Here is an 11,292-nt window from a genome sequence, read left to right on the forward strand (position 1 = left end):
AATACTTATTTTGAAACATCCTATTCGTTGCAACTTGCCTTAAAATTAATCAACTACTTTGATCCTGCAAGTAATTAATTAAGGAAAATGAATGCAGATAAGCTCGTATTCAATTAACAACACGTGTATAGTAAATGTATGCTGAATATCGGACAAGCCATTACCACCACTATAAATATAAATATATAAATATAATAACACGCAAACGAGAATGCAAGTAAATTAAGAAGAAGGAAATGATTCCCCTTACAAATTGTCTATTTACGTCCCAGTGAGCTAAGCCAATGAAAAAAAACTATGCGGATCGAAATGAATTTTGTATATTCTGTAGATACGGTAAACGTGAATGTGATATTTAATAAGAGTCTGACATTAATTATACAGGTTGATTCTAAAGCTGGTCACAGGATTCTTAATGTGTAGTGAGCGAAAGAGAATCGTGCAGATTAACTGTGATACTGGGTATTAAATTTTTATGAGTTAAATTGATTATGCCACTCTATTCAACCTCAAAGATGGAATAATAATCTGAGGAACGTTGGAAATATGGTAGTGATTCATTATGATTTATTAGAACTCTGAGTTAGAGTAGTGATCCTCTCTGATCCAAAGTTACCCTAACAATCTATTTTCACTTGATGTATTAATTTACTCTAATCAAAAGTTAGAGTAGTGATCTATGAAAACTCAAGGTTATAGCAATGATCTACTATAATTTTGAGTGATAATCTACTCCGACTCAAGATTAGAGTAGCATTCTACTCAAGTTTTAAATTATATTATAGTAACAGTCTACTCTAACTCAGGTTTGAAATCTATAGCAATCTATAGCAATAATGCACTCTAATTTACACTAACAATTTGCACAAGATTAGAGTTGTTGCTATAATTCATATTCATTACAGTTTTAATTAACAACCCCTTCCATTCCAAGTTCATTCCAAACTCAATACACAGAGGATCTATCTGTGCCTGCTCTAGAATCTTCCAGTGAGTAGATATCACCAGTAACAAACACAAAATGGAAAAAAGGCAAGCAAAATAGGAATGTAGATATAAAATAATGTATAATCACACGAAACATGCGGCTAAGGAGGACACGTAGATTACCAATGAGAGACCGAGAGTCGCGCAAAAGCCACCCCCTGCTGTTCGACTGCGATTCTGTCGCGGCTACTCGGTTTAATCGATGTTTTCTGAATAAAAGACAAAGTGGTATGCGAAAGAATAAAGTGGATGAACCATCGAAACGAAGAGAAATCTAGCGTACCGCACGAGTTAATCGAGCATTCAGCGTTACTGTACAGTATATTTAGATAAATTGCTAAGCGAACGAAGGTAGAGACAATCTGTATAAAGTATTGTATAAATTATACATACGTGTTATCTATCGCTTGTGTATTATATCTCCAATTTAATAAATGGAACACGTATTATGGTAATTATGAAACTATTCTTGTGCTGATTTTTTCATTGATTCTACGATTCTCAAACACGTCTCCCTTTTCCCTGTTTCTTCTGACCAAAATCTGTAGAATTCAAATATTTCACTAAATAATTTCACTAAAAGTATAATTTACAATAAATACTATTTTCTTGTCCATTTATATTATTAATCTTAACGTTAATTAGCCATCGCTTAATTAACTTGTACCACTTAATTTCTTTTTTCATTTATGTTATATATTTTTATGGATCGTTTAACAATCTTTCATGCAGATCGATTGAGAGAGCAGGAGTAGGTAGACTAAAGTGAAAATCAGGAGGAGCATTAGGACCATTGATAACGACATGCAAGGGGTCGTAATGAACGGCACGTTGCACGAAAGCCATCAATCATAAGGGAAGGCACTTGAAAGGTGTAATTTTTAACACATCGACTGCCAATAAAACCCGACCAACGTTGATTACAAAGAGGATTTGCACAATTTTAAAACGAGAAAACAAAGACGTAGACAGACAGATGCGATCATTCGCATAATAGAAATAATTCTAAAGTACAAAAATACATTCTATACTAAAAGAATTAACTGAAAGAGAGAAAAAACATACAGATGAATTAATAGATCATCCCCTAAACCAGAAAAGTGAAAGACTATACGATGCTCATCGTTCGAAAGCCTAGTGAACCGGAAGCGATGTTTCGCAGTAGGGACAAGTAGAACGTAATAAACCGTGGAAAAAGTCTTGTTGGCCTGGCGTTTTCGTAACCGGTATCGATTTCAAATATACGTACGCGAAAGAGGGCAATGGGGTGGTGATTAATGTTACGAGAGTTTTCGTGAGTCATAAAGTTAGCATTCGCAGAGAGAGGTGTTAGAGAGAGAGTCCGGGTCTTTTACGCCTCTCCGCCCTCGATCGGTCGTAGAACAGTTGAAACCTTCGTCCCGGGTCCATTGGCAGTGTAAATTTATCGTGGTGTTAAGCCGTTAATATTTGCTCTCGCACGGCTTTAAATCAATGAGAAAATATTCTAATTGGAATATGAAAAAAGTTGGCACACGGTCCGCGCCCGTTGCCGTGTGACAGAGGGTGCTGTTTGCCGATGCCAATAGAGCGGCGAAGGGTGGCACGGAACTACGGTAAGGTGGCCTGTCTGCCACCGTTACAGAATAGAATATAAATTGTCTTAACGAGTTGCCGGGCCAAAGAAAAATGGCAAAAAGTTTTCGACTCGGGACCATTCGCGCTCCGCCGACTCTCCCTGTATTGACCCTATAGATTCCGTCCTAACGTCACGATTCCTCTAACTACAAAGCAAGTTTACTAATTTCCTGAATCGAAACTCGGAGTAACGTTCTGCCAACGCACCCACCCCGACCACCCTCTGTCACGACCCATTAATTCGCCAAGATCCATTAACATCTCGTGGATATCGTATCGTCGCGGCAACGTATGCGTATACGTTGTCGCCTAATTGGCTGGATTTAATTGATTTCGAATTTCCTACGGTATACGTGCTTTGTTCCTGAAGTAATTAGACTGTCTCTGTTTCTTAACAAATGAATCTTATTCAGATTAAGTGAGAGGGAAAAATAAGTAGAACGTCGTTTCGTTCTTTTATGAACAGTCGCGATTTTCGGAAATTTTAATTACTTATAACTTTTATGTTGTTGAAATTCACGATTTCAACAAATTGTAATTTTTTAAAACGATGAAAATACATATTTTAGTGAATTAATTTTTATAGCTTCTCAAAAAACTTCAAGTTATTTGGTCCAATTTTAACCGAGGTATTCTATTTTGAACAGTGTCTACTTACTTTTGCCTCTCACTGTACACCTTTAATTATTCGTTTTGAAAATATTCTAAAATTAGGATTGAGGGTGTGTTGGATGTACCTTGGGTTTAGGTTGGGAAAGGTTTAGGTCCATTATTTTGATAGATGCTCCTAATGAAGATGAAACTGTCCTCTCGAGTCATCTCCTGTTCTCTTCAGGTTCCAAATTAAATCTGCAGAAAATTAAGTGGTACAAGTTAATTAAGCGATGGCTATGTTAAAATTAACGTTAAGATTAATGTTACAAATGGACAAGAAAATATCGGAAAGGGACCGATAGGACAGTTCGCCAGTCATCGAGATTAACCCCGTGTAATCACGGTGAAACGATCCTGCTCGATCGATTAGCAACGAAGAGTTGGAAATGTCGGAATTAAGGGATGACGATCGGTTACACGAGGATTTTCAAGAACACGGCACGCGGCGTAGATGAAAGCTATCGCCCTATCCGCGCACCCGATGGGCCTGGACTCGATTTCGAACGAGATCGACCCCGATCGCGATTCCAGCCGACAATAATTTCTCTTCGGTAACCGGCTGACAGGGAATCCCAGGTTTTACTTCGAATACCGCATTGATTAACTTATCTAATCTAATTTAAATGCGAACCTGCCAGAGGGAAAACCGGCTTTGTCTCGCTTCCACTTTTCACCCGGTGGATAGAGGAAGAGCAACGGGCCATCGGTTAGACAGCAGGGGATGTAGGCGAACACCCTTGCGGTGTAACCGATGCTACACGGGGTAAGGAAGAAAGAGAGAGAGAGGAGGAGGAAACTAGGAACATTAAGCGCGATAGCGAACGCCGCGACGGGCAAGGAACGAGACAAAGAGAAAAATGGGGATCCGAGAGGGTGGATGTTCCGAATCCGAGCGAAGCGGAAAGAAGAGGAAAGGCTCGCGGTGCGAAAAGGGAAGAAGACATTCGGGGTGGCAGGGAAGTGGTTGCACGAGATAATGAGAGAAGCGAGGGTGAAACAAAATGAAGCGATCTAGTATGGGCGGGTCGTAGGAGCAGTAATACGAACAGGGTTATACCGTGTTGAGTAAGGCGAGTTAGGGCATACAAACCGCTGTGTAACGTATCAAATCGAGTGCTGAATCCGGGATTAAATCGGCGAGAAGCGAAACAAGGGAACCGGGGGCCGTGAACGACATCCGTGGTGCCGCTACGAAGACGAGGAAATCCACGTAGCTAACGGTTAACGTCTGCGCAAATGAGCTACCAAGTTAGATCGTTTCCTTTCGTTTTATTCGCCATTGAATACGCGCGGAGATCGTTAAACAACGCTATGTTCCTCCAGGAATTGAAATATCTGTTAAACAAAGAAAAAGAATTTTGAGTTAGATAGCATCAAAAATTGTCCTCGAGCATTAAGTCAGGGTACAATTACTACGCCGGCCCTGAGATTTCAGGGGTCCGAAAAAGGACCCCTTAACATATATGACATAAAAAAAGTAGCTCAAATAAAATTTATAAAATTAAAATTAAAGCTTGTATAACAAATTTAGATTTACATTTACATCGATTAATATTCAAGTAAACATTACTCTTCTTGTATTCTTAGATGCAAAATCGTTTTATGGGGGCCCTGGACTTTGGGGGGCCCTAGGTGGCCGCCTAGTCTGCCTAGGCCCAGGGCCGGCCCTGATGGTTATTATACTTCTGTTCACAAATTATTTGAAGCAAATCGTTCGACTAATTTGTGACGATCATATTCCTCCTCTCTCACGGAATAACACATGATTGACAGTACAATAATAACAGCGATTACGACAATATTGAAGCAACGGCTGACTTTGTTACCGTATATAACTAGGGGATTTTCCCCCTTATCCTCGGACACCCTAACCACCCTTAACTTACTGCATTAGTTTCGCAAATTGAAGAATTCCGGCTATATTTCCATTCTATCTTCAACTGTTCCTTCCCTCCACGTTGAAGGCACTGTCTTATTGCATGAATACAATATCGGAACATGGATTTTCAATAATCCCCTGGTCGGATCAAAATCTATACATAAATTAAATCAAATATTACTAATGCTGCTATTAAACTATAAATTAACATATGTTAGAAGATATTACCTGCTTTTTTTATTATAATAGTCGTCAAATAACCACGCAACAGCACTTATTGTTCTGTGACGAAATATTCGATACTTTATTCGATACTTTATTCGATACTTTATTCGATACTTCATTCGATATCGAAACTAATCAGAGAATGCATAGAAACAATATGGCGTCGTACTAACCTATCCAAGTACGCTAAATACACTTTTTTCACAATCGTATTTTTTAAACAATGTTTCAGATCGAAAACTGTACGATTTGATATTTTTTAACCAAAATTTTTGGTCTCCTAAAACGAAGTTTGACCGATACTTTATTCGATCTTTCGTATCATACTTTCGGTTGCGACACCTGCTCTCGATTTCGATACTTATCGATTGAATAAATGTATCGATAATTTGGGAGCTACGATTATACCTCAGCACCTTGCTTTTATTTAACAATGAAAATACATTTACGTAAATAATTAAATCAAAACTGAAAAAAAAGAAATGTCATAGACTTACCTCTCCCCTTTTCGCCTACTTCTTCTACTTTTCGAACATCGTTTACCGTTCTTCCCTTCCCTATTTATCATCCGACTACTCATCTGCTGACTTGTTATTAAATTAATCCTTCGTTTAGTCAAATTGATGCATTGATATCATAGAGCACTCATAACTCACGGCACCCTTTCCGCCACGATTAGTACACGCGCAGCCGTTTTCACGCGCGACCCCTGATTCAACGAAGTGAGGGGGCTTTACTCTGCAATTCCCTATTTGCACCGATGCAGACTCCACTATTTATTAACATCATTACTTATCATTTCAACCACTCGTGCATCACGATGACGTCACTGAGATAAATGCATCCTAACAGTGGACCCGCGACAAGCTTTGTTTAATGGTTAACCTCGAACACCTCGGCTAATGACTAATGACATTGGCGCGCTTTTCTTTTTGATCAGCGCCACGTTGCGAAAGTATCTCGCAATAGGTTCGAATATCGATTCGTTTCGATCGCGAGAGCTTTGGATCGACCGCGAATATTTGAAATTGTTAAGTTAATAATAAACTTTCGAATAACAGAAACATTCGGAAAATTTACCATCGAAATGTTTGGTCCCATCAATCATAGAAACGACAGCAAAGCAAATACTAAAATCGATGAGACCGCGTAATTAGTATACGCGATAGAGACGTTGATGGCCGGGGAAGTTTTATTTTCCGTTTCCTCCTCGGAGCGTTTTCAATTTGAATGCCGATTAATCTGGTCGAATAATCTTACCGTATATTTCGAGCGGTCCTCCGATATTCGTTTGAGGGCATTTGTAATTTTTTTTTTTTTTTTTTTTTTAAACTAAACGTTTCACTTTATCGGCGGCGCACAGCAATTAATAATAACACGCAATCGCGGCCGTATCTTTTATAACCTTTTGGAGTATAAATCGCGAAATTCTGGAATTATCAGGCAGCCGGGAATGAAAGGCTATTTCCGTCGCACGGAATCACGGGCAATATTTTACGTGGGATTGGGGTTGAACGCGGACACATCGACGTTTGATATTTTTATGCAGTGGCGCCACCGCGGAGAGATTTACGAGGCAGATATGCGATCACAAAATGTCCGACACTAAATCAAACATGTTGCATCGGAAAACATCAGAAATTATTATTGGGACTTTTATGGGATCGACGGGAGCGAAAGAAACGTACAATGTAACTCGACGCGCCGTTTCATTGGGAGTATCTTACGGAGGATCTATCAGAGAATAAATCGTGATATATTAAACTCTCTGATTTCTCCATATTTTTTTATAGAGATGCATTTTGGAAAGGAAGGTATTATGACTACTCATTGAACTGCAACAGTAGTGCGAGCGCCATTATTATAACAATGAAATAAATTACTGCCTGCACTCGATTTACATTAAAACATGATGTTTTTTTTCAGCTGAAAATGAAGTTTATTACTGCATGACGTTAACAAATTTGCCTGCTACGTTTAGCGTATTCTGATATAAATTTCATCATGACATTTTTTCCACGGTATAAAAACTATCATAAATCCGTGAATACATCAATTGAACGATCGTCAATCATATTCAATAGGAAATAAAAGAAATAAATTCCGCCACGAACAATACGATACAATCATAAATTTACAATACAAATGACTCCTTGTTAAACAATTATATTTTCCTGTATTACTGAAGAAGAGTCCAGGAATTTAGAATATTTAATTTATAAAAATGATATATTGGAGCATAAATCGAGATGGAAATGGAGCATTATTATGTACGTTTCACGGAGATATATTTTTATGTTTAAAAAAGTAAGTAACGCGATAAATAATATAAATAATAATGTGTTTATAATAAAGCTAAAATCAATTTTGTCTTTGTCGGTACACCAGTTTTAGTTGCGTGTATCCCAGCAGATAACTAATTCTGCCAAAAGAAGAAAAAAGCTATTATACATTATTTGATTAGAATATTAGCAGATACAAGTACCCTATGCTCTACATTTACATATTGTTACTTATCAATCATTTTTACCTAAATGTAATTGATAAATCATTGTAAATAATTTTATAAAAATTGTATCAATTTCAGATAAGTAGGCGTGCAACAAAATGCGTTGCATTAGTGCCGTTTTAATGCTACTAATGAAGGAACACAGGTTTTCCTTCCCTCTAAACCCCTCCTTCTTTGGCCCTTACATTCTTTATCCTTAGAAGAAATAAAGGCAGAGTCGTAACAGCGGGATGATTAATATCCGGCTGACAGTTTGTGAAACGGGCAGCCAATAAACGGGATAAAAATACTGGTGAAAAATAGCGCGCTCATTAGGGGTACAGTGACATCTGCGACTGCTGCGCCCGAAAGTCTTTGAGAAACGTAGGAAGGTGCCTGGACGGAGGGAACAAAGAAGACAGGTTTATTAAAGTAATGGCGGATCATTTTAATATTGCAATGAGAGCGCATAGTATTCGCTATCTTCAGAACCTAATAACTTTTTATCAAGGGTATTACTTCTGTCTTCGCCTACTTAATTTAAAACTTTTAAGGCAATTAATTAATCTAACTTCAATTTCAATTACTTATTAGTTGTTAAAGCTTCTAGCATCGTTATAAATATCAGTATGATATTATTAACTTTAATGCTGCATTTATTGCATTTCAATCTTTGTATTTTTTAAATATTTAAGTCCACTGTATATTTATAAGAACCCAATGCTTCTAATGTTATACTTGCTGCATTAGTTATAAATTATTTAAATTTTTACATAGTTGTATACGTATTATACCGTGTGCTCTAATTCATATTCAAATTTCACGCTAAAATGGGGCTTAACCTCTCTTACTTCGTGGGTTATGTACTAGATGTCGCTAAACATCAGCTTGAAGGCGCTAGAAGGCGCTTGAAAGCGGAATGTATGTAGCCGGATTCAAAACAATGCTGTACTAATTAATATACATTAATAATACATGTATAAATAATATAAGTTGCACAATAAAATTGCTTCATATTATATTAAGTTATAAAATTTGTATAAAAATGTGTGACGGTGAGTCATTCATATCAGTACATAAATATAACCTATTCTAAATATTTCCAGCACCCATAATTGTAAACTTATTTACACTTAATATATTAATTTCATTTCATTTTCAGAGGAGGTAATACGTCGAAGATTGCTCATAGATGGAGATGGTACTGGAGATGACCGTAGAATAAATATGCTTTTGAAATCATTTATTAAATGGGCAAATTCCTCGGATGTAGACAATACATTACATGAAAGAATGTTATCGCAACTGGCTCAATGTGAATTTGCACAAAGGAAATCTAGATTAGTCTCAAATATGAGTCAAGAAGAACTAAAAAGTTATGAGAAGTTATCCAAGGAAATTGAAGTTCAAATTGAAGAGGCTAAAAAGGATATAGAAAAAACAAAAGCAGAACTACAGGAAGCAAAACGTGTAAGAAAGAACAGAATTGAATATGATGTATTGGCAAAAGTCATAAATGAACAACCGGACAGAGTAGAAACTAATTTGAAGCTTGCTACACTACGCGAAGAATTAGGCAAGTTAAAGGTAAAGTAGTTTGCATTATTATGATTAAGAAACTGCAGGTTGTTTGTGCAACTCAGAAAAGTAATTGAAATATTTGAATGTACAGGAAAAGTCTGAGCAATTAGAACACAAATTGGAAATGAGAAGGAAACAATTTCATGTCTTAATATCCTCTATACATTCTTTACAAGGAATGTTAGATGAGTGTGATGAAGAAATAATGGATGTGAGTTTAGAAAATTATGAAGATCCAGATACTCCAGTACCGGTTAAAAGTGAAGCATCTTGAAACAAAATTATAAATACATATTTATAAGTTGCTTGAAAAAGCTCAAATTTTATAAATGCACTTCGTAATTCTTAAGTTTTTTTTATAAAAGTATATTATCCAAATTTTAATTTTAATTTACTAGTCTTAGGAACATGTCTGATTGTCAAAGACAACCTAACACCTCTTTTTAATATCTGCCCTTCCGAAAATTCTTCTCCGCATATGCTCAAATTTTTCATAGTTAATTTTGAAACAACATCAGTATCTTTCTCTGCAATTGAATGTAAATAATTATGATATAGATCTCCTTGCAGAATAAGCAAACTTCTAGGTTCCAATAGAAAACTAAATTCTAGATTTTGTTCATGTTGCTGCAAAAGAAAATCATTAGTAATTTATGATGCTTAATTATGGCAATTTAACAATTATAACTGCTACAACCTGTGTACTGTCAAGTCGTTTATAAAACTCAAGAAGCGTATGAGATCCACAACTAATGGTTGTTACAATAGGATGGAAAAGTGGACCATCTGAATGTGCCTGATAAACATGAGACATGTTACATTTTGTTCTAATTGCTTCCCAGTATTTTATAATTATACGTGATTAAACATATACCATTATTCCCTGGCCTGGTAAATATTCATTAATCAAGACATGATTAGGTAACTTTCCCTTCTCAAACACATTACAGGATGAAACTTTGTCAACATATTTTGTTAACCACTGAAAATGAGAAACATATTTGTATTATCTAATGTTAATGTTACTTTCTTAAAACAATTCTGTACATTATTGTAAAATACTTACACTTGGTATTTCTTCTGCTATCATACCTTTAGGGTGTGGAATACCACCCCAATTTTGTAACCTTCTATGACTTAATTGTGTCCACTTTGGCAAAGGAGCATTATTGACATATTTGATTATTTCTTCTTCTTCCTCTGATGTAACAAAATTTGGTATATACATGGCCAACTTGGGCACCTATAAGAGATAGAATATAATAGTTTTTCAATATAAAAATTAAACATAACCTTTGATAAAAATATTAATGATATCAACAATAAACCTCTGAAATCACATTTTTGGGAAAAACACAATTGTATTCTTCCATTTTGAGATAAATGCAATGAAGAAATAACAAAGCTAGTAATAATGCATTCAATCAATGATATATTATTTATAAAATAACAGATATTTCAATACACTGATTTTGTCCATGTTTATTACTGGCATGTATACCTATAAATGTCATACATTTTTAATATTAAAAATTTATGTTAACTTTTGTTTTACTGTTACATATTCGATGTAAGCGCCTATGCCTAATACCATTTCATTTTATGGTAATCATAGGTTTTCAAAGACTTAAATTGATTTTTTCTTATAAACTATCTGTTTGACAACAATAAATTAGTAATTATATATTGCATACAGTAGTATTCCGTCATTTTTCATATAATACTAGAGAGTGTTTTCTTATCAAACATGGAAATACAAACAATTCGAATGGGTTAGTGATGTGCTTACATAAAATCAATCATTTTATGGAAGGGAACATCCTTGGCGCAACTACACGAATTACGCAAATATTTAAATACA

At 35.8% G+C, this 11,292-nt stretch overlaps 2 protein-coding genes across 3 annotated transcripts; one reads left to right on the plus strand and one right to left on the minus strand.

Moving 5' to 3' along the window:
- Positions 1-6,976: 6,976 nt before the first annotated feature.
- On the plus strand, positions 6,977-9,765 carry LOC114875164 (THO complex subunit 7 homolog). The gene is made up of 5 exons (XM_046286710.1): positions 6,977-7,176; positions 7,289-7,669; positions 7,950-8,905; positions 9,013-9,437; positions 9,523-9,765. Exons 3-5 carry the CDS (start codon positions 8,896-8,898, stop codon positions 9,703-9,705), a joined length of 618 nt encoding a protein of 205 aa, XP_046142666.1. The 5' UTR covers positions 6,977-7,176; positions 7,289-7,669; positions 7,950-8,895; the 3' UTR covers positions 9,706-9,765.
- LOC114875162 (alpha-ketoglutarate-dependent dioxygenase alkB homolog 6) lies at positions 9,750-11,272 on the minus strand. Of its 2 annotated transcripts, none has more exons than XM_046286709.1 (5): positions 11,221-11,272; positions 10,498-10,674; positions 10,306-10,413; positions 10,129-10,227; positions 9,750-10,058 (listed from the first exon to the last, which is right to left on the minus strand). In XM_046286709.1, the coding sequence occupies exons 2-5, from the start codon at positions 10,657-10,659 to the stop codon at positions 9,801-9,803; spliced, it is 627 nt and encodes a 208-aa protein (XP_046142665.1). In that variant the 5' UTR covers positions 10,660-10,674; positions 11,221-11,272; the 3' UTR covers positions 9,750-9,800. The 2 variants fall into 2 exon arrangements, with proteins under 2 accessions (XP_046142665.1, XP_029040971.1); XM_029185138.2 differs by lacking the exon at positions 11,221-11,272 and adding an exon at positions 10,760-11,214.
- Positions 11,273-11,292: the final 20 nt, after the last annotated feature.

The sequence above is a fragment of the Osmia bicornis genome, chromosome 8, assembly GCF_907164935.1.
Source record: "Osmia bicornis bicornis chromosome 8, iOsmBic2.1, whole genome shotgun sequence".
Taxonomy (NCBI): domain Eukaryota; kingdom Metazoa; phylum Arthropoda; class Insecta; order Hymenoptera; family Megachilidae; genus Osmia; species Osmia bicornis.